Below are 23854 nucleotides of genomic sequence, written 5' to 3' on the forward strand. Positions count from 1 at the left end.
CAGCGCCCCCTCGTGGAAAGGAAGGCTTACAACACCGGGTTATACAGCGCCGCCGCAAGCCGGGAGGACCGAGGGATACAGCGCCCCCTCAAGTTGAAAGGAAGGCTTACAACACCGAGTTATACAGCGCCCTCAACTTGGAGGACCGAGGGATACAGCGCCCCGCAGGGAGGATCAAGTGATCCGGCATTAACAGCGCTACCCGCAGATGTAGGAGAAAATGCGGAGACTCGGTTCTTCCGGCAACCAAAAAACGGAAAGAGTCATAGAGTCATAGAAAAGTACAACACAAAAACAGGCCCTTCAGCCCATCTAGTCCACGCCAAACCATTTAACCGGCCTTCTCCCATCGACCATAGCCCTCCATACCCCTACCATCCACGTACCTAACCAAAGTTTTCTTAAAGGATGGAGTCAACTCTTGAAGACAGAAATATGAACTGTCAAACAAGAAAATACTGGAAATACTAATCATTTCAAGTGTGTGGAGAGAGAAATAGGGTTGAGATTTCAGACTAATGAAAGATTCTTGAGTATTTACATGCTTCTTGAGGTTCCGATCCTACATCCCATTTTGTATTTTCCCCACATCGCATGGGCCAAGACCTGTTTCTGTGCTGTACTTCTCTATGGCTCTATTCCTATCAACTGCCTTCAACTCTACTGATTCTATCCTTCTCCTATACACTTACAGCAGCCAATTAACCCACTGTTTTCAGATCCTTGAACAGACCTCTTGTATCACAAAATGGACTCTTGACTTCACAATCCACCTCGTTATCGGGAGCTTTTACACTTCACAGACATCCCACCCTGCAAAAACTCATTTCAAGGAGGTCTCAACCGGAAGTCTCAACCCCATAGCAGTCTGTGTCAATGAATTTGTTAATTTCGCAAGACATCAGATTTACAAGTGTTTTGTGAGACAGCTGACTTCTGAATTCTGTCTTGATGTGATGCACCATGCTGAATGCCCTTTCTACATCACAACTAGAATTTGGCAGCACCGAAAGCAGCTTCATCAACTGGCAGAACTCTATGAATCTCAACTGCCCTGTGCTCACAGATTTTACTTTGCACAGCTTCCCCCAGAACTCATCAACTGGCAAACTTTTGTAGTTTGGCACCAGTCCTTCAAGGTTAGTTGAGACATAATCCAGGACTCACCTCAATATGTCTTTTACAGTCATGTAACCCACCATGAGCAATAGAAAAGTCACTGTTGCAAACAGTGCAGCGAGCAACACCGTCATTATTTTTGACCCCTATTAGGCAGGGGTACACTTTAGTGTAGTCTGGGATGAAGTGCGTTTTATAGTTCCTTTTTTTGAAACACTCTGCCTTGGTGGTGCAGGACACTAAACTGAACTGATGGACAATGAAAGAGAGACAGAGGTCGACTGTAAAGCCCGCCCACAGAGAAAACTGATAGGTCTACTTAGCACAAAGAGAGACCAATCAGGATGCTCGCTCGCACTCTCGCTCCCACTCCCCCTCTCAAAAAAATCGATTTCTGGGATATTGTATATAATTTGCGGGTGTCAGGGAGCCGTTATCAATATGCAGGAGACTCCAAGAACTTCCGGGAGAGGTGGGATGTCTGACTTTATTCTGCCTTGTTATCTAGCTCAATGCGAGGTGTAGCGATTTGATCTGTAGGGACAGCTTGCAATACCAGCTTTTCACTGTATCTCGGTACATGTGACAATAATAAAGCAATTCCAGTTGCAAAGAAACGCACACAAAGTGCTGGAGGGACTCAGTAGATCAGGCAGCATCTATGGAAATGAATAGACGGTCAACGTTTCAGGCTGAGAAACTTCTTCGGGACTGTTCTGTCTGTGGTGCAGAGCAGTAAAAATGTACACAATCACAATCCATATCCCTCCCTCTATCCTTACCCTCAGACCAGAGGATCAACCTCAGCTCAGAGACGAGTGCAGGCTCATGCCTGAGGCAGCTGCAGGGCTGGAGGGAGAAGCACTGGGATAAGGACAAACATGGCGTAGTTTCAACACAGGTCCACATGCATCGTAAGCAGAATCCACAACCGTCAATCGAATCAAAGCTCTGCAGTGCAGCCACACCTGGTTAAGGCAGAAGGGGGGTAGAGGAGTCTCTGAGAACATCCCCCCTTGTCAGTGTGGCTGAAGTAAGTATCAGTGTTCAGGCTGGAGCGCTGGCAGCCATCTTCAGCCAGCCAAGTGAGTAGATGATCCACCTTAGCTTCTCCTGGAGATCCAGACACGAGCTACCAGTCTTCACCGAGGAATCAGAAGTGGAGAGAGTGAGCAGTTTTAAGTTCCTGGGCATCAATATCTCTGAGGACCTAACTTGAACTCAACATACTGAAGCAGCTACAAAGAAGGTAAGGTAGCGGTTGTAGTTCATTAAGAGTTTGATGAGATTTGGTATGTCTCCAAAACACTCACAAGTTTCGAAAGATGTGCCGAGGAGAGCATTCTAGCTGGCTGCATCACCATCTGGTATGGGGTGGGGGGAGTAATGGACAGGATTGAAGGAAGCAGCAGAGAGTTGTAAAATTAGCTCCATCGTGGGTAATAGCCTCCGTAGTATCCAAGACATCTTTAAGGAGCGGTGCCTCAGAAAGGTAGTGCCCATGATTAAGGACCCCCATCACCCAGGACATGCCCTCTTCTCATTGCTACCGTCAGGAAGAGGTACAGAAGCCTGAAGGCGCACACTCAGCAATTCAGGAACAGCTTCTTCCCCTCTTCATTGTACTGCTGCTGCAATGTTAACAGATTTTACGACATACGCCAGTGATATTAAACCTGATTCTGATTTTGATAGCTGAGGATTCTGAGCCAAATCGATTCTTTTCACCTGGTAGCAAGAAAGTGGTGAACCTGGTGCTTTTAATGTAACATATGGAAGCATACACTGTCCCAAATGTTGTGCTGAAAACTTAGAATGATTAAAGGAGCCAATTCTGTCCATGCCAGCTTGTTGTAAACCAATTTCCTGACAGATCAGCTAGTATCTTGGTTCAAGTATCATCCAATTATCTTCCCAAAATCCTCACTGAATCTCAGCTTTGCAGCATCAGGTTCCACGTCATAATGATCTTTCAATACTTTATTTGATTCCATCTCCAGCACCTCCAACTTGATGGTATGAATATCGGTTTCACTAACTTTTCATAATTTCTTCCCCCTCCCCCTTCTCTCTTTCTTAATTCCTCATTCTGCAGTTAGTTTGTAAATAACACTATTCTTTGTGTTTCTGGTCAGATGCATTTCATTGGCTTTGTATCTGTACTCGGCACAATGACAATAAAGTTGAATCTAATCTAATTTAATCTAATTCTGGCTCCCGTCTCGTCCCTCCTCTTCTCCTCACCTGTCTATCACCTCCCTCTGGTGCCCCACTTCCTTCCCTTTCTCCCATGGTCCACTCTTCTCACCTACCGCAGAAACAGGTCTTTGGCCCATGTGATGTGGGGAAAATATAAAATGGGAATAAGGATCAGAACCTCAGGAAGCATGTAAGGAGACATGGGATCCAAGGGGACATTGCTTTGTGGATCCAGAACTGGCTTGCCCACAGAAGGCAAAGAGTGATTGTAGATGGGTCATATTCTGCATGGAGGTCGGTGACCAGTGGAGTGCCTCAGGGATCTGTTCTGGGACCCCTACTCTTCGTGATTTTTATAAATGACCTGGATGAGGAAGTGGAGGGATGGTTTAGTAAATTTGCTGATGACGCAAAGATTTGGGGTGCTGTGGATAGTCTGGAGGGCTGTCAGAGGTTACAGCGGGACACTGATAGGATGCAAAACTGGGCTGAGAAGTGGTAGATGGAGTTCAATGAAGTGGTTCGTTTTGGTAGGTCAAATATGATGGCAGAATATAGTATTAATGGTAAGACTCTTGACAGTGTGGAGGATCAGAGGGATTTTGGGGTCCGAGTCCATAGGACACTCAAAGCTGCTATGCAGGTTGACTCTGTGGTTAAGAAGGCATACGATGTATTGGCCTTCATCAATCGTGGAATTGAATTTAGGAGCTGAGAGGTAATGTTGCAGCTATGTAGGACCCTGATCAGACCCCACTTGGAGTACTGTGCTCATTTCTGGTCGCCTCACTACAGGAAGGATGTGGAAACCATAAAAAGGAGATTTACAATGATGTTGCCTGGATTGGGGAGCATGCCTTATGAGAATAGGTTGAGTGAACTCGGCCTTTTCTCCTTGGAGTGACAGAGGATGAGAGGTGACCTGATAGAGGTGTATAAGATGATGAGAGGCATTGATCGTGTGGATAGTCAGAGGCTTTTTCCCAGGGCTGAAGTAGCTAACACAAGGGGGCACAGTTTGAAGGTGCTTGGAAGTAGGTACAGAGGAGACGTCAAGGGTAAGTTTTTTACTCAGAGAGTGGTGAGTGCGTGGAGTGGGCTGCCGGCAACGGTGGTGGAGGTGGATACGATAGGGTCTTTTAAGAGACGTTTAGATAGGTACATGGAGCTTAGGAAAATAGAGGGCTATGGGTAACCCTAGTAATTTCTAAGGTAGGGACATGTTCGGCACAACTTTGTGGGCCGAAGAGCCTGTATTGTGCTGTCGGTTTTCTATGTTTCTATCACATTGCTTCTTCCTCAGCCCTTTACCATTTCCACCTATCAGCTCCCAGCTTCATCCTCCATCCCTCCCCCACCCACACCTACCTTACCCCTCATCTGGTCTCACCTGTCACCTGCCAGCTTCTTCTCCCCTCCCCAGCTTCTTATTCTGTTTTCTCCCCCCCTTCCTTTCCAGTCCTGATGAAGGGCCTCAGCCCGAAAGGTCCCACCAGCATTTTGCGTGTCTTACTTGATTCGCGTTCCAATTCCATTTTCTTTTACCCATTGCTTGTATCTCTGCGCTCAGCTCCTAAACCAGACTTCTCAATCAGAGGTGCTATCTTTCAGGAGAGAGAGAGTCACTGAGTCACGTAGAACAGAAACACACCCATCAGCCCAACTGGTGCATCAGCCAAGGCTCCAATCTAAGCTAGCCTATTCACCACATTTGGCCCATATCCCTCAAAACCTTTCCTACTGATATATCCTTCCAAGTGCCTTTTAAACGTTGTGTATCTTCCTCCAGCACCTTCTCTGGTGGCTCATTCCATATGCTGACCACTCTCTGGGTGAAAAGGATATCCCCTCCCATTCCCATTAAATCTTTCCCTCCCGTCCTAAGCCCATGCTCTCTACTGTTTGATTCCCCAGTCCTGGGAAAAGGGCTGCGTGCATTCACTCTGTCTATGCCCCTCATGATTTTCAGAATCAGGTTTAATATCACTGGCAAATGCCATGAAATGTTTTGTTTTGTAGGAGTAGTATATAGCAAGACATAATACGGAAAACTGTAAGTTGCAATCAATTGGTATAAAAATAAATTTAAGTAGTGCAAAAAGAGAGGAATAAAAAAAAAACCTGAAGTAGTGTTCATGGTTTCATGGGCCATTCAGAAATCTGATGGTAGAGGGGAAGAAGCTGTTCCTGAATCACTGGGTGTTTGTCTTCAGGCTCCTGTACCCCCTCCTTGATGGTAGCAATGAGAAGAGGGCACATCCTGGGTGGTGGGGGTCCTTAATCTTCCACGTGATATCAGTTCTCTCAAGAGAACATTTCAAAGAGTCACAGACACATAGAGAGATACTGCAGTCTATCTTCTCATTCGCGAAATAATCCAACCATTGTGTGATGTCTTCCCTGTTCCTGAGAGATTAGTTGTACAAGTTGGGAAATGGGGGACTGGCTTGTTTTTAGGAAATTCTTTTCTCTCTCTCCTTTTTCTCCCTCTGTCCCTCTCACTACACTCCTTGTCCATCCTCTGGGCTTCCCCCCTCCCCCTTTCTTTCTCCCTAGGGCTCCCGTCTATCCCATGATCGTCTCATATCCCTTTTGCCAATCAACTTTCCAGCTCTTGGCTCCATCCCTCCCCCTCCTGTCTTCTCCTATCATTTTGGATCTCCCCCTCCCCCTCCCACTTTCAAATCTCTTACTAGCTCTTCCTTCAGTTAGTCCTGACGAAGGGTCTCGGCCCGAAACGTCAACTGTACCTCTTCCTAGAGATGCTGCCTGGCCTGCTGCGTTCACCAGCAACTTTGATGTGTGTTGCTTGTACATAGAAGTAGTGGTTCAGGGGACTTATTCGAACTGGAGGTCTGTAATTAGTGATGTTTCGCAGGGATCTGAGCTGGCACCTTTGCTGCTTGTGATGTATATAAATGACCTAGATGAAAATGTAGATGGGTGGATTAGTGAGATTGTGAATGACATAGACATAGACATACTTTATTGATCCCGAGGGAAATTGAGTTTCGTTACAGCTGCACCTACCGAGAATAGAGCATAAATTCTCTAAAAACCACAAACAATCAAACAACAATATGCAAACTATGCCAGATGCAAATAAGCCCAGGACCAGCCTATTGGCTCAGGGTGTCTGACCCTCCGCGGGAAGAGCTGCAAAGTTCGATGGCCACAGGCAGGAACAACTTCCCGTGACGCCCAGTGTTGTATCTCGGTGGAATATGGCCGGAGTCCAACAGCAAAAGGTTCAATATCCGGGCTACAAACACGTTCCTCGATCGTAATATGACCAGGATTGCACCATCTGTTGTTAACCAGAACCGCAAACCCCCAACTCCTTTACGCTTACCGCTCTCAGTGCCTTTCTGGTCAGCCCGAACCAAGAATGGTAGAGTTATAGATAGTGCAGAAGAACCGCAAAGAATACAGTGCATTATAGATCAGTTGCAGATATGGGCAAAAGAAGTCAGCTAGAGTTTAACCTAGATAATTGTGAGGAGTTGCATCTTAGCGGGGCAAATGCAAGGAGGCAGTACACTGTTACGTGCAAGATCCTTAATAATGTTGCTGAGCAGAGAGATTTTGAGATCCAAGTTCATAGTTTCTTGAAAGTGGCTACTCAGGTCAATAAGGTTTATGAAATACCATCATTTATTAGCTAAGGCAGTGAGTTCAAAAGTCAAGGAGTTATGTTGCAACTTTATAAAACTCAGGAAGGGTAAGACGAAGGAACACATACCAATCCTCATAGAGGGATCAGAAGTTGAGAGAGTGAGCAGCTTCAAGTTCCTGGGTGTCAAGTTCTCTGAGGATCTAACCTGGTCCCAACATATCGATCTAGTCATAAAGAAGGTAAGACAGCTGCTGTACTTTATTAGGAGTTTGAAGCGATTTGGCATGTCAACAAATACACTCAAAAACTTCTATAGTTGTACTGTGGAGAGCATTCTGACAGGCTGCATCTCTGTCTGGTATGGAGGGGCTACTGCACAGGACCGAAAGAAGCTGTAGAAGGTTGTAAATCTAGTCAGCTCCATCTTGGGTACTAGCCTACAAAGTACCCAGGACATCTTTAGGGAGCGGTGTCTCAGAAAGGCAGCGTCCATTATTAAGGACCTCCAGCACCCAGGGCATGCCCTTTTCTCACTGTTACCATCAGGTAGGAGGTACAGGAGCCTGAAGGCACACACTCAGTGATTCAGGAACAGATTCATCCCCTCTGCCATCCGATTCCTAAATGGACATTGAATCTTTGGACACTACCTCACTTTATTTAATATACAGTATTTCTGTTTTTGCACATTTTTAATAATCTATTCAATATAGGTAATTGATTTACTTGTTTATTTATTATTATGTTTTATTCTATTACTTTTTTTTCTTTCTCTGCTGGATTATGTATTGCATTGAACTGCCGCTGCTAAGTTAACAAATTTCACGTGCCGGTGATAATAAACCTGATTCTGATTCTGACTCTGGTTAGGCTACATCTGCAGTAGTGCATACAGTTCTGGCTGCCCCACTATAGGAAGGATGTTGAGGCTTTGGAGAGGGGGCAGAAGAGGTTTACCAGGATACTGCCTGGTTTAGCGGGCAGGTACTATCATGAGGAGGCTAGGTAAACCTGGGTTGCTTTTTCTGGAGCGCCGAGGGCCGAGGGGAGATCTGGTAGAGGTTTATCAGACTGTGAGAGGCAGAGTATCTGTTTCCCAGGGTTAAAATGTCTAATACCAGCGGGCATGCATTAAAGGTGAGAGAGACAGGATCAAGGGGGATGTGAGGGATAAGTTATTTTACTCAGAGTGATAGATGCCTGGTCTGGTGTTCGAGGCTTTTAAGAGACGTTTGGATAGGCATATGGATGTGAGGAAGATGGAGAGATACGGACACTGTGTAGGTGTGAAGTGCTTTTGATTTTCTTTTTAGCTGGTTCAGCACAACATTGTGGGCTGAATGGCCTGTTCCTGTGCTGTATTCTTCTATGTTCTATATTAACGAGATGCATACGGTGCCTTTTCAAAGCCAGAGCAATGTGCACCAATAGAAGCCATGATCAGAAATGAGTCCATGGTCAGATCAGCCACGATCTTATTGAATGACAGAGCAGGTTCGACGGGCCAGATGGCCGACTCCTGCTCCTCTTTCTTATGTAAGCCCGTTCAAGCAGTCAGGCTAAGTATTCAGAAGAATGTCTCAGAACGGTAAGGTTGTAACCAACGAGGTTTGACTGGGCCCAGAGCTCAGCCCCCGACTTTTGTGGTACATGTGAATAATTCAGATTTTTATAATTATATAGTACCTATAAACAGTATTCACTCCTCTTGGAAGTTTTCATGTTTTATTGTTTTACAATATTGAATTACCGTGGATTTAATTGGAATTTTTTGACACTAATCAATAGAAAAAGACCCTTTCGTGTCAAAGTGAAAACAGATCTCTACAAAATGATCTAAATTAATTACAAATATAAAACACAAATAATTGATTTCATAAGTATTCACCCTCTTCAAGTCAGTATTTGGCAGCAATTACAGCAATTACGATCTCTATCAGCTTTGCACATCTGGACACTGCAATTTTTCCCCATTCTTTACAAAACTGCTCAAGCTCTGTCAGACTGCATTGGGATCGTGAGTGAACAGCCCTTTTCAAGTCTGACCACAAATTCTCAGTTGAATTAAGGTCTAGACTCTGCTTGGCTACTCCAACTTTGTTGTTTTTAAGCCTTTCCTGTGTAGCTTTGGCTTTATGCTGGGGTTCATTGTCTTGCTGGAGAACAAATCTTCTCCCAAGTCACAGTTCTCTTGCAGACTGCATCAGGTTTTCTTCCAGGATTTCCCTGTATTTTGCTGCATTCATTTTACCCTTTCCCTTCACAAGCCCTCCAGGGTCTGCTGCAGTGAAGCACCCCCACAGCATGATGCAGCCACCACCATGCTTCACGGTACGGATTGTGTATTTTCGATGATGTGCGGTGTTTGGTCTGATGGCCAAAAAGGACCATAGAACCTTTTCCAGCTGATTTCAGAGTCTCCCACATGTCCTCTGGCAAACTCTAGCTGAGATTTCATGTGAATTTTTCAACAGTAGCTTTCTCTTTGCCACTTTCCTATAAAGCTGTGACTGGTGAAGTACCCGGGCAACAGTTGTTGAATGCACAGTCTCTCCCATCTCAGCCACTGAAGTTTCTAACTCCTACAGAGTTGTCATAGGCCTCTTGATGGCCTCCCTCACTAGTCACTTCCTTGCATGGGCACTCAGTTTTTGTGGATGGCCTGCTCTAGGCAGATTTACAGCATATTCTTGATGATTGACTTAACTGTACTCCAAGGGACATACAGTGACTTGGAAATTTTCTTGTATCCATCTCCTGACTTGTGCTTTTCAATAACCTTTTTGCAGAGTTGTTTGGAGTGTTCTTTTGTCTTCATGGTGCAGTTTTTGCCAGGATACTGACTCACCAGCAGTTGGACCTTCCAGATACAGGTGTATTTAGTCTCATTAGCGGGGCAGAAGCATGGTCGCATTGTTTATTCCAGGGACCAGCTGATTGCGCTTATGCCGGCCGGTTTAGCGAGCAGAGCGGCGGACACCCCTGCTGAAATCTGGAGGAAAACACACAGAGGATGCAGAGGGGGATCACAAAGGTGAGGAAAGAGGACCGGGTCGAGACAACAGAGACTTATGGAGAAGAGGAGTTCGGTGGGTAATAAAATGGACGAGTTCACGGCGCTAGCCAGGCGTCAGAGAACATTTCGGGAGAGCAGTGTTATGTGTTTTACTGAAACAGGGCTGCACGAGGACATACCCGATCAAAACTTTTCCATGGACGGCTTCCAGACCGTCCGGGCTGACCGTAACTGCACTGAGAGCAGTAAGCGTAAAGGAGTTGGGTGCTTACTGTTCTGGTTAACAACGGATGGTGCAATCCTGGTCACATTACAATCGAGGAACGTGTTTGTAGACCAGATATTGAAATTTTTGCTGTTTGGACTCCGGCCATATTCCACCGAGATACAACACTGGGTGTCACGGGAAGTTGTTCCTGCCTGTGGCCATTGAACTTTGCAGCTCCTCCCCGTGGTCAGACACCCTGAGCCAATAGGCTGGTCCTGGACTTATTTCCATCTGGCATAGTTTACATTTTGTGGTTTTCATATTGCTATATTTATGCTCTATTCTTGGTTGGTGCGGCTGTAACAAAACCCAATTTCCCTCGGGATCAATAAAGTATATCTATCTACCTATCTATCTATCTACCTTTTGGTACAATCAATTGAAGCACCTTGACTGCACACAGGTCATCTCCATTTAACTAATTATGTGACTTCTAAAACCAATTGGCTGCACCAGCGATGATTTCATGTGGGGTTGAATACTTATGTAATCAATTATTCTGTGCTTTATATTTGTAATTAATTTAGAGATCTGTTTTCGCTTTGACATGAAAGAATCTTTTTCTGTTGATCAGTGTCAAAAAAGCCAAGTTAAATCCACTGTGATTCAATGTTGTAAAACAATAAAATATGAAAACTTCCGGGGGGGGGGAAGAGAGTTGAATACTTTTTACAGGCACTGTAAGTTTGCAGGTGAGATAGCAATTGGGCATGGAGCTGGCAGTGAGAAGGAAAGAGGCAGTGAACAGGAAGATTGTCTGGGAAAAGGGAACTTAATCCAGACAAAAGAGACGAAGGGTCTCGACCCAAAATGTCTACCCTTCCATAGATGCTACCTGACTTGCTGATTTTATGTATGTTGCTCAAGACTTCCAGCATTTCCAGAATCTCTTGTGCTTATAAAGCACGACGTCACACTTTCTGGGGGTTTCCAAAGTAAACAGCAGGATATTGAGAGATGTGGAGAAATGGAGAGAGCTTGGAGCATTTTTCCAGAGCACCTTCAGTTTAACAGAACAGATTGGTAAGTGGTTTAAAAGTCATGTGTGAGGTTTTATTTTGTTAGATGAGGCAACGTACACAAAAACTGGGAGGATAAATTAGAACAGGAAATAGCACCAGTCAGGCCACACGGTTCTGGTCAAAGTCGGGACTGCACTGGAGAGGGTGAAGGGTTGGAAAATTGTAATTGTGAGGAAAGGAGCCTGAAGGGAGACTTTGTGAGCGACATTGGCAAGGTTGACAGGGACGCATGGACAACTTCACTCACCTCGACTCTGAGCCGACTCACTTTCAACGACACTACAACTCATCTTCCCAGTATTATTTATTTACTTTTTGTACTTCCATAGCTTGCCTTCTGTTGCATGATCAGTTGTTTATCAGTCTTTGGGCATCAATTTTTCATAGATCCTGTCGCACTTCCCTGTTCTCCTGTGAATGCCCACAAGAAAGTGGATCTCGGGGTAGCATAGGGTGACACACACACACACACACACACACTTTGATCATAAATTCACTTCAAGATTTTGAACTGTGAACAAGCTACTGCATTACACAGAGGATTCAAATAACAGGGTGGGGTGGGGGAAGGGGGGGCTTTGATGTTATTGGTGGAAGGAACAAGGGGGAGGGTGGGAAGGACTGAGAAACCTTTGTTTGCAACCAGACATCTGGTTTTCACTGCCTGGAAGGGTAATATCAGCAGATACCCTCACCACCTTTACAACACTACTTGTGTGTTCAGATCATGAATTAGGGTCAAAGGTCAGTGCAACATCGTGGGGCGGAGGGCCTCTACTCTGCTGTGATGCTTTGTATTCTATAAGGATAAGAGAGGCGAGAGTGGACGTCAGACCACTGGAAAATGATGTTGGAGAGGTAGTATTGGGGGACAAACTTAACAAGTATTTTGTGTCAGTCTTCACTGTGGAAGACACGAGCAGTTATGCCAGTGTAGCCCCCTGGTAGGCCTCAGGCTCTCTCAGCTTGCTTCCGTCTAGGGAGAGCAGCCTTCGGCCCCGCCAAACTGGGTAATCAAGTTTGGGTGGATGCTGTGTGTTGTGTCCCCTGTGTAACATCAGTAGCCCGAAATAACATTCAGGCCACAATGTGTGGTTAAATGATTTAAGATTTTATATTTAAGTATGGGGTTAGTAGAGAACAGAAGAAAAGGAAAACAAATAAAAGGCGCCAATAGTCTCATAAACATGTTCAGTGCACAAACGTTGGAGCTCACGGATTCCCTTTCGCTGATCCTCCTTCGCTCGTCATCGACCCCTGGGCTCCCGCCCTGAGGCCAGGCCCAGAGGGTCCGGCAACCGTCTACTTGAGCCATGTCTCCTCTCTTCATCCTCTTCGCGCCTTCTCCCCTGAAGCCCGTGCGAACTAACAGCTTTCACACAGACAGAAAGAATAACATCTATCCCAATTGGTTCACAAATGAATACAAGTCTCGTTATCACTAATTATAATCCAAACATACTGCTATAGAGAACCACTGTCTCAGCAGTTAACAGTACAGAGAAGCCATTTTATTCACCTTAGCAGTAACATAAAAGAAGCAACCCTTACACCAGAAATTCAAGAGTGTCAGGGGGCAGGAGTGAGTGAAGTTGCTATTACTAATGAAAGAGTTCTTGGGAAGATGAAAAGTCTGAAGGTAGGTAAGTCACCTGGACCAGATGGACTACACCCAGGGGTTCTGAAAGAGCACAAGGGATTGTGGATGCATTAGAAATGATCTTTCAAGTATCACTAATTTCTACACTAGTTCCAGAGGACTGGAAAATTGCAAATGTCACTCCACTCTTTAAGAAGGGAGGGAGGCAGACGAAAGGAAATTATAAACCAGTCAGCCGGATTTCAGTGTTTGGATAGATATTGGAGTCCATTGTTAAGGATGAAGTCTCAGGATACTTGGAGGTGCTTGATAAAATAGGCCAAAGTCAGCATGGTTTCCTCAAGGGAAAATCTGGCCTGACAAATCTGTTGGAATTCTTCGAGGAAATTGATGCACTATCAATTACTCCAAAAGACTGGAAGTAGAGTAACTACTGAAAGGCTTTTACTAACAGTAAAATGGATCCACGTCCATGTTGTATGTATGTCCTGGACTGCGGGAGCAGCAGTGGCACAATCGCCTTTATTCAGGGGTCTGTGGGAGGAGCCACAGGGGCAGTCAGCAGAGGGGTGTGTCCAGACAGGTAACCCAGTTACAACATATATACATGGTTTACCACATTCACCCCTCCTTTTCTAAAAAGAGTCCTGCGGGGTGAAGTGACTGACAATATTTACAAGAAGTATATTTACAGGTCAAGTCTATCAGGCGGTTGAGTCCGTCGCTGTGATCTACGTAGCACCGGCGATGGCGGTTGTGCTGGCTCCGGCCTGACTTCAGGTGCCAGCACGTTAGGCGTCGGTAATCCCTCGTGCGTGTGCGTCGCGCCCGGTATGGGAGTGTCATGTGGTGTCTGTGTGGGGTTTGGAGTGCGCGGTGTCTCGTAGGTACATACATTGGTGGGTACGGGGTTAATAGTCACCACGGAGTGTTCAGGGTAGGGGCCCGGTGCTCCTGCGGGCGCCAGGTCGCGGATGGAGACCGTGTCCTCCCGCCCATCAGGTAAAACTACATAGGCATACTGAGGGTTCGCATGAAGTAAGCGAACCCTCTCGACCATCAGGGAGTATTTATTGTTTCCGGAGCAGCACTGGCCCCGGGGACGTCAGCCAAGATGGTAGGGTGGTCCCAGTGGTCGACTTTCTGGGAAAAGAAAGAGTCGCTCATGAGGGGTGGCATTGGTGGCCGTGTATAACAGGGAGCGGATGGAGTGGAGTGCCTCGGGAAGGACCTCCTGCCAGCGGGAGACCAGCAGACCCTTTGACCTGAGGGCTAAGAGTGTGGCTTTCCACACCGTGGCATTCTCCTTCTCCACCTCTCCATTCCCCCGGGGATTATAGCTCGTGGTCCTACTAGTTGCAATTCCCCTAGCCAGCAGGTATTGGCACAGCTCGTCACTCATAAACGAGGACCCTCTGTCACTGTGGATATAGCATGGGTATCCGAAGTGGTAGTGGTGTCGGGGCAGGGGATGGCGAAGGGGAACTGCGAGTACTCGTCAATAATGTTAAGAAAGTACACATTGCGGTCGATGGAGGGAAGAGGGCCCTTAAAGTTAACACTCAATCGCTCAAAGGGGCGGGTGGCCTTGATGAGTGGTGCCTTTTCGGGTCGGTAGAAGTGCGGTTTGTACTCTGCTCAGACTTGGCAGTCCCTGGTCATCATCCTGATCTCCTCAAGGGAGTAAGGCAGGTTCCGGGCTTTCACGAAGTGGAAAAGCTGGGTGGCAAAGATCTACATGTAGGGCGTATAGCCGGTCGACCTGCGCGCTGGCGCACGTTCCCTGGGATAGGGCATCGGAGGGCTCGTTGAGCTTCCCAGGCCTGTACATGATGTCATAGTTGTAGGTGGAGAGTTCGATTCTCCACCTCAGAATTTTATCATTTTTGATTTTGCCTCGCTGTTGGTTGCTAAACATGAATGCGACTGAGCGCTGGTCAGTCAGCAGGGTGAACTTTTTGCCGGCGAGATAGTGCCTCCAGTGCCTAATAGCTTCCACTATGGCCTGGGCCTCTTTCTCCACCGGGGAGTGCCGAATGTCAGGGCCTTGAAGAGTACGGGAGAAGAACGCCACCGGTCTTCCTGCCTGGTTGAGGGTAGCAGCCAGTACAAAGTCGGAGGCTTCACTCTCTACTTGGAAGGGAATGGCCTCATCCACCGCATGCATTGCTGCCTTGGCAATGTCCCCTTTTATGCGGCTGACGGCCGCGCGGGTCTCGGCTGAGAGGGGGAATGTGGTGGGCTTGACCAGGGGGCGGGCCTTGTCTGTGTAGTTAGAGACCCATTGGGCGTAATATGAAAAGAAGCCCAGGCACCTTTTGAGGGCTCTGAGGGTATTGGGAAGAGGGAGTTCCAACAAGGGGCGCATACGGTCGGGGTCAGGGCCAATGACTCCATTCTCCACGACACACCCAAGGATAGCAAGTCGGGTGGTCCCGAATACACACTTGTCCTTGTTATAGGTGAGGTTGAAAACTTCGGCCGCTTGGAGAAATTTTTGGAGGTTGTTGTTGTGATCCTGTTGGTTGTGACCGTAGATGGTGATGTTATCCAGATATGGGAACGTGGCCTTCAGTTGGCACTGGTCCACCATCCGGTCCATTGCCCTCTGGAAGACAGATACACCATTCGTGACACCGAAGGGGATGCGCAGGAAGTGATAAAGCCTGCCGTCCGCCTCGAAGGCAGTGTAAGGGCTGTCCTCCCGGCGGATGGGGAGCTGATGGTAAGTGGGTTTTAGGTCTATGGTCGAGTACACCTTGTACTGTGCTATCTGATTGACCATATCCGCGATGCGGGGTAGAGGGTACGCGTTGAGCTGCGTGAACCTATTGATGATCTGGCTATAGTCCACGACCATCCTATTCTTCTCCCCGTTCCGAACAACCACCACCTGCGCCCTCCAAGGACTTGTGCTTGCCTCAGTGACCCCCTCCCTGAGCAGCCGCTGCACCTCCGACTTAATGAAAGCTCTGTCCCCCGCACTGTACCTCCTGCTTTTAATTGCCACAGGTTTACAGTCGGGGGTCAGGTTGGCGAACAGCGGTGGGGGAGGGATCCTGAGGGTGGAGAGGCCGCAAGTGGTGTCGGTAGTGCAGCAGTTGGCATGATGTTGGGTGGGAAGTGCGGGTCGGTGTGTGTGTGTGGTCAGTAGCGGGGTATGTGACGTATTCCTACAAAACTGGGGATTTACGACAATGATTGGTGTGAGGGGCCCGTCATACGCCATTGTCACGCTTTTCAGGTGGCTCTGGAAGTCGAGCCCCAATAGCACAGGGGCACACAGTTGAGGCATGACCAGTAATGCGAAGTCTCGATATTCTGTGCCCTGCACCACTAGCATCGCTACACAACACCCCCCCCGGCTGTCTGTTGTATGCGACCCAGAAGCCATGGTGACCCTCTGGCTTACTGGCCGTATCACGAGTCTGCAATGGTGAAACGTGTCCAGGTGGATAAAACTCTCTGTGCTGTCCGTGTCAAACAGGCAGCTTGTCCTGCGCCCCTCCACCAGGATGTCCATCATTGACCTTGCGAACTGGTGGTGAGCACTTTGGTCGAGGGTCACAGAGGCCAGAGTTGAGTCGCTGTCTTGGTCCGTGGGGTGCCTGGTGAGCACGCGTGGGTCATAGGCGGTGCGAGGTGGCACCGACCAAGATGGCCACCCCCATGTCTCGCATATGGTGGTGGCATGCAGGCAAGATGGCGACAGCCAAGATGGCGACCCCCATGCCTCGCACGTGGCGCTGCTCGATCCTGCTTGCAGTTTGGACTTACAGGCCTTGGTGAAGTGGCTCTTCTTTCCGCAGCTGGAGCAGGTAGCTTCTCAGGCCGGGCAGCATTTCCGGGGGTGCTTCTCGAGTCCGCAGAAGTAGCACTCCGCGGACTCGTGACTGGCAGCAGCCGAGGTCGATTCACCGGTGGGTTGCGGGGTCTGTGGCATCCACGAGGCCGTAGGGAGATTGCGTGCCTGGAGAGCGTCAGAGTTGTGCAAAGCAGCCTCCAGCGTGTCGGCCAGCTCAATCGTCGAACGTAAGGTAAGATCGGCGTGTTCCAGCAGTTGCTGGCGCACATACACTGACCTGGTCCCCGTGACAAAGGCGTCTCTTACTAGGAGCTCCGCATGCTGTTCGGCCGTCAGCCCCCGGCAATCGCAGGTCCGCACGAGTGTCTGTAGGGCCTGGACGAACCCAGCGCTCGACTCTCCGGGCCGCTGCTGCCGTGTCGCTAAGCGATGTCACTCATAGACGGTGTTTACCAGCCGCAGGTATTGTCTTCTGAGGGTGCTCATCGCGCCGTCGTAGCTCGGCTGGTCTCTAATCATTGAGTAGACCCGTGGACTGACCCTGGAGAGGAGAATTCTGCGCTTCGCGGCGGACTCGGTCTCTTCAATCTCCTCCACATATGATTCGAAGCAGGCCAGCCAGAGTTCGAAAGCGTTTCCGGCTTCAGGAGTTTGCGGGTCGAGGTCTAACTTGTCGGGTCTCAGAACGTGTTCCATGTCTTAAAATTACTGTTAATAAAATTGTTGCACTATCAATTACTCCAAAAGACTGGAAGTAGAGTAAATACTGAAAGGCTTTTATTAACAGTAAAATGGATTCACGTCCATGCTGAATATCTGTCCTGGACTGAGGGAGGAGCAGTGACACAATCACCTTTATTCAGCGGTCTGTGGGAGGAGCCACAGGAGCAGTCAGCGGGGGGGGGCATGTCCAGACAGGTAACCCAGTTACAACATATATACACGGATTACCACAGAAATATTGACAGGATACATAAAGGAGAATCAGTGGATATTGTTAATTTGGATTTTCATAAGGCCTTTGACAAGGCACCGCACATAAGGCCGCTGGACGAGATAAAAGCCCATAACAATTCAGGACAGATACTAGCATGGATAGAAAATTGGCTGACTGGCAGGAGGCAATGATTCAGAACAAAGGGGGCCTATTCTAGTTGGCTTCTAGTGACAAGTGGTGTTCTGCAGGGGTTAGGTTTGGGTCTTTTTACGTTATACAGTTCTGTGCAAAAGTCTTGGTGGCATCTGTTAGTCTCGCGAGACCATGGATCTGCGCCTGGAAAGTCTCACTTCAGTCTGTGTTAGAGCAGCGTCTGTCGTGGCTGTAGAGGCCCACACGGGAGTGACAGTCTCAGCCACAGTGACTGCGCTTGAAGGCGCTGTCCTCCAGTGTTGTCTTGCTGCTGTTTTTCCGATGAGTGCCCTTTTCTTCAGCAGCAAGCCTCAGCTTCTCTTCTCCTCTTTTTAGACCTCTGCGCAGTTCCAGCCTCCAGTGAGAGCGATCGCTTGCCATGTCCTCCCACCTCTCGACCTTCATTTTCAGTGACTTCATGTCTCTCTTGCAAACATCTTTGAAACGAAGATGGGGCCGCCCTTGTGCTCTCTTGCCGGAGGCCAGTTCCCCGTACAGCAGGTCTTTCGGGATCCTCCCGTCTGACATGCGGTGTATGTGGCCCAGCCAGCGGAGACGGCGTTGTTGGAGCAGGGTGAAGAGGCTGGGGATCTGGGCGTGGGCCAGGACCTCATTGTTGGTGAGTCGGTCAGTCCACGTGACGTCCAGGATGCGTCTCAGGCTGCGAAGGTGGAAGGCGTTGAGACGACGCTCTTGTCTGTAGTAGAGGCTCCAGGTCTCGCTGCCGTAAAGCAGTGTGCTGAGGATGCAGGCCCTGTAGACTGCAACTTTGGTGTGCGTCGTCAGTTTCCTGTTCTCCCAGACTCTCTTTGTTATATATAGGGAGAGAGAGAGATTATATAGAGATATTATAGAAATAGAGAGGCAGATATATAGAGATAATAGATACAGAGATAGAGATAGAGAAAGAGACAGAGACTTTTGTATAGACTTGTATATGTCAAAGTGGAACGGAGAGTGAGTTTGTAAACGTGGAATTTGTAAGGATGTTGGGAATGGCGACAGTGGAGCACCGCGGGAGGGGTGTGGGACAGGGACAGGGACAGATGACAGAGAAGGAGTGTGTCATACAGTGTCAACTTCTCTACTCAGTTTCTCAATGGTTTTGGTTTATTTTTAAGTAATCGCTACAATACCCTAATCTAAGAAAAGATATGTTGGTGTTGGAGAGGGTTCCCGAGGAGGTTCATGAGAAAGATTTCTTGTTTTTAGCAGAGAAACCAGACACACTGGTCAGACAGAAGTAGCAGTCTGTCACATGATCCTTTTGCTTTTGCCAAATCATTGGGGCAGGGAACGGCATTGATTTCCGAGAACCTCTGAGCCAAGCTCTAAGATCGACAGCACATGTTGCACAACAAATGTAAGCAGCCTAGGCTTTGTCTTGGTCTCCAGCTTTACACCCAAAGCAGAGCTCCCGTGCCTTCTTAATAAGAGGAATCATGCTCCATCTTTGAGATTTAAGCATATACTTGCCACAAATATAACAGGAAGTATCATGGCTATTACAGCATTGGTGAGACATTTTGGTATCACAAATACTCCTGAAAACACAATTACTTTATAATGAGTACACACAATATGCCATGCACGAAGAGCATGTGTATCAATATGATCACAAGCGGATACAATTGTAAAAGCAATGCTTAAAGTGGTGTGTGTGTGTGTGGCTTTATAAATCCTGTCCTGTCATGCAGCATCCGCCCCGGCTAAGCACGCCTGGACAAGGCAGAAAACGTTTCAGCTTATATTGTAGGCAACATTCTAATTGATTTGACCTACAAATTGAAATAAGAAATATAGGCAATTTCAAGAAAACGGTGTGTAAAAGGGAAATTTCTTAGTGATTTTCACGATTTGCAGCCCAAAATCCATAAGGTATGCCCGAAGGTATTCAGGAAGTAAAATTGTTGCTGTTGAGTGTAATAAATCAGTCACGATGGAGCAGACATGATGGGTCGGGTGGCCTAAATCTGCTCCTATGTCTTATGCTCCTGTATCCTAACTAGTGACGCAATACTTGCACCCTGTGGAGATGACTGACCATTTACTCTCTCCGTACTTCACATAATTTTATAAAATGCAAACGTTTTTATTTCACTTTTTAAAAAAGCAGGTTACATAGTCGTAAAAGTGTGTTTAAAGGATACAGGGAATACATAAACATATCCTGGCGTCACTCCTGTCCATGACCCTGGGTGTCCCGGCTTCGTTGGACTCCGGGCCCACGGATCTCGTTCCAGATCAACAAGTGAGCCAGGCGTCAGACTGCCTGCGTTTCCCGGCACGCTCACAACGCCAGAGGGAATCTGCGAGTCAGCCAGCACCTATGGAGGGGAATAAACAGTCGCTAATGCGGGCCGAGAGTAGAGAATCAGAATCAGGTTGGATATCACCGGCGTTTTATATTCCGGGGGCTGGGGTGGGGAGGGGATAGTCAGTGTAAAGAGGAGATGGGGTGAAGTGGAGCAAGAGGTAGCAAGGCGGATCTAAATGAGGAGGGATGATAAGCAGATGGAGGAGTGGAGAGGAAAAATAGCAGCACTCTCTCCGCCCGAAATCAGGTCTATTTATTTCTCTCCGTAGATGCTGACTGACCTGCTGAGTCCCCCCAGCGTTCTGTGCGCATTGCTCAAGATCTCCAGCATCTGCAGAATCTCTTGTCGTGGGCTTTGCCAATGCCGGATTAGCTGGGTTTTTCTCTTAGCCTCTGTTAGTTCAGGACGTGGCCGCCACCCCCATGTCCAGGGGATGGCCTTCACTCTCCTCTGCCTGTAGAGGTTGCAGGATAGTTACAGCCCGGAGGGAACCCATTCTCGTCCACGCCGGCTCCAGCCAAGCCGGTCACAGTGGCCCGTCCCCTCACTGCAATCAGCTCCAGGAGTGGGTCTAGTCCGCGGACACCAGAGACGACAGATTTCAGAATCTGCAGCAAAGCACTGAAAGAACGCAGCATCTGTGGGGGCAGAGGGGTAGTGGAGGTTTCAGGTCAAGAACCTACCTCCGGAGTCTCAGGAGATTAGGTCTAGGAGGCCTGCTTTCAACCAGTGGGCCAACCAGCCCCCGCCAACCCATAGATCCCTGATTCTGTTCCATAAACACCAGCGACAGCGAAGGAAGGACAAGGCAACAAACTGTGGCAGCTGACACTGCGGAAGATTGTTCCGGGGGGGGGGTCAAAGCTCCGGTGTCTCCTGTGTGCTGACTCTCTGTCTCCCACAGCCCATGCACATCTCCCTCAGGCTGTCCAACTGGGAGGCGTACAGCAGCGGGTGAATGCAGCTGTTGAGGGAGACCAGGCCCTTGCTCAGCTGGTAGGCCTTGTAGATGGGGCTGGGCCTCCCCTTGTCCAGCTTATGCAGGCGCCGGTAAAGGTTGGAGTTGCGCAAGACCACGTAAGGAATGAAGCTCACGGCATAGAGCACGATGACCGTGCAGACCAGCAGGCCCACCTTCCTGCGTTGCAGCTTGTCTACGCTCTGGCTGCGAAGCACCACTTTGAAGATGGAGAGGTAGGAGACAAAGGTGACAAGGAAGGGGATGATGCAGCCGAGAACAGCCAGGGACAGGCTGTAGGAGAAGTAACTCGGCAAAGCCTCGTCGCTGGCAGAGCCCAGGCACTCGGACTTGTTCCCCTTCGCCTTCACCTCGGAGTACACAAGCGTGGGTGAGGTTATGGTGCAGGCGATGAGGCAGACCACCAGGCTCACGATCTTGGCGTGCTTTAGCTCCAGGTGGTTATGGGTGAACATGGGGTGCACGATGCCCATGTAACGGTTGAGGCTGATGCAGGTGATGAACAGGGCGCTCCCATACAGGTTGCAGGTGAAGAGGAATCGCTCGATTTTGCACAGGCCCTCCCCGAACACCCAGTGCTTGCCCATGGAGTAATACGCGACCAGCAGGGGCAGAGTGACGACGTAGAGTAGGTCGTTCACGGCCAGACTGAAGGCGTAGATGATGCCTGAATGCCAAGTCCTCCTCTGCCTCAGGAACAGGCCGATCGCCAGGGAATTCCCAATGAAGGCCAGGACAAACTCCACCCCAAAAAACGGAGGCAAAATCGACCTCTGGATGTCAGCGTGGGAAGCATTGAACCTGTTCTTCTGTCCTTCCATGGGCCAGCTCCCCCTTGTTCACTCTCTAGATCCAGGCCCCTCTTTTACCCGTGTCGATTTGCAGATACCGAGACTTGAACCGCCCCTCGAGGAAACACGAGTGTGCCGAGGGAACCTGGAACCCAAACAAGAAGTGAGTCAGTTTCAGCAGATGACCTCGATTTTGCATTGAGCTCTCCCAGTGATATTTACCGAACAAAAAAGTAGCTACACATTCAGCGAGTTGACTGGGAGATGGCCTTCAGACCTTACCTCCTTTCCTGTCTGAACAAACATACGATCTGCCACGTCTCCCTTCCACAAACAACCGGCCTATAATTGAGCTTCCTTGTAAGTGGACTTTGAACATAAAGCATTCTTTGTGATACCCAGTGCACTGTGTATTTGTAGCTACCGACCTCATGAAGGAAGTGATTGTTTTCATTATATTATTATACTGTTTGCGTCTCCTTTAAATTAGCAGGGAATTGTGCAATATCAACAAATGTGCGGCCATTTGGACTATTGGCTCCCTGCCAGCTCTCAGGGAAGCAATTGAGCCTAAGAGTCTCACTCCCTTTCCCTTTATTTCCATGTACCCCTATAACGTTCCCTCTCACTCACAAACTAATTTTGATCCCTTTTGTCATCATCTACAGTCAACGTAATTTGGAGTAGCCAATGAACTTACCAATGGGCCTCTGGGGTTGGGAGGAAGCTGGAGCACCCAGGGGAAATGTGTATGTCTCCACATATGCTGCACCGGAGGTCAGGCTCACATACAGGTCTGTGGATCCACAGCCCATAAGATACAGGAACATATAGGACTGCGCAGGCGTGTGACGTCGGGCAGTGAAGCACAGAAGATTTAAAAGGACAGAAATCCTGATTCGGGTTTAATTCAGAAAAGGAAGTCTGAGAATCGGAGCAGGAGTGTGGAGGAAGCCATTTTGAATTTTTCGTTTTTTTCATCGGCGTTCAAAGAGGCGGGACTGTGCGGGTGTGTGACGTCAGGCAGTGAAGCGCGGAAGATGTAAAAGGAACACGGCCTTATACAGCGGGCAGCGTAGTTTGCGGGCGGCGGAGTGAGCCGGGAGCAGAGTGAAGGCTTAAGGGCTTTGGCTTAACGGGCTGATGCGGAAACGGGTGAGGCAAAGTAGGTTTAGTTTTCAATTTTTCCTGTTATTTGAGGAGAGGAGAAGTATGAGTGTGAGGGCAGCTTGTTGTGCTCGGTGTCGGATGTGGGAGGATGTGGCCCCCCGGATGTCCACATCTGCGCCAGGTGCGCCAAGATGCAGCTCCTACGGGACCGTGTTAGGGAACTGGAGCTGCAGCTCGGTGACCTACGTCTGGTCAGGGAGAGTGAGGAGTTGATAGAGAGGAGTTACAGGCAGGTGGTCACACCGGGGCCACGGGAGGCAGACGAGTGGGTCACGGTTAGGAGGGGGAAGGAGAAGGGTCAGGTGCTAGAGAGTACCCTGGTGGCTGTGCCCCTTAACAATAAGTACTCCTGTTTGAGTACTGTTGGGGGGGACAGCTTACCTGGGGGAAGCAACAGTCGCCATGCCTCCGGCACAGAGTCCGGCCCTGTAGCTCAGAAGGGTAGGGAAAGGAAGAGGAGGGCAGTAGTAATAGGGGACTCGATAGTAAGGGGTTCAGAAAGGCGATTCTGTGACCGTAGTTAGGAGACCCGGATGGTAGTTTGCCTCCCTGGTGCCAGGGTCCAGGATGTTTCTGATCGCGTCCAAGATATCCTGAAGTGGGAGGGAGAGGAGCCAGAGGTCGTGGTACATATAGGTACCAATGACATAGGTAGGAAAAGGGGAGAGGTCCTGAAAGGAGAATATAGGGATCTAGGAAGAGAGTTGAGAAAAAGGACCGCAAACGGTAGTAATCTCAGGGTTACTGCCTGTGCCATGCGACAGTGAGAGTAGGAATGCAATGAGGTGGAGGATAAATGCGTGGCTGAGGGACTGGAGCAGG

The 23854-nt window shown here is 48.5% G+C and overlaps 2 protein-coding genes across 2 annotated transcripts in view; both read right to left on the reverse strand.

Annotated features, from left to right (window-relative positions):
- Positions 1-198: 198 nt before the first annotated feature.
- LOC134339275 (uncharacterized) lies at positions 199-17341 on the reverse strand. The gene is made up of 6 exons (XM_063035649.1): positions 17186-17341; positions 16719-17056; positions 15623-16268; positions 14832-15517; positions 1902-1960; positions 199-236 (listed from the first exon to the last, which is right to left on the reverse strand). Exons 1-6 carry the CDS (start codon positions 17339-17341, stop codon positions 199-201), a joined length of 1923 nt encoding a protein of 640 aa, XP_062891719.1.
- The window catches only part of ppan (peter pan homolog), a 105070-nt gene continuing 98455 nt past the window's right edge, over positions 17240-23854 (reverse strand). Inside the window, exon 14 of the mRNA XM_063035650.1 lies at positions 17240-21912. Coding sequence (XP_062891720.1) covers positions 20951-21912 — 962 coding nt within the window. The 3' untranslated portion in view covers positions 17240-20950. The remainder of the gene's footprint in view (positions 21913-23854) is intronic.

This window comes from Mobula hypostoma, chromosome 29 (genome assembly GCF_963921235.1).
Source record: "Mobula hypostoma chromosome 29, sMobHyp1.1, whole genome shotgun sequence".
NCBI classification, from domain to species: domain Eukaryota; kingdom Metazoa; phylum Chordata; class Chondrichthyes; order Myliobatiformes; family Myliobatidae; genus Mobula; species Mobula hypostoma.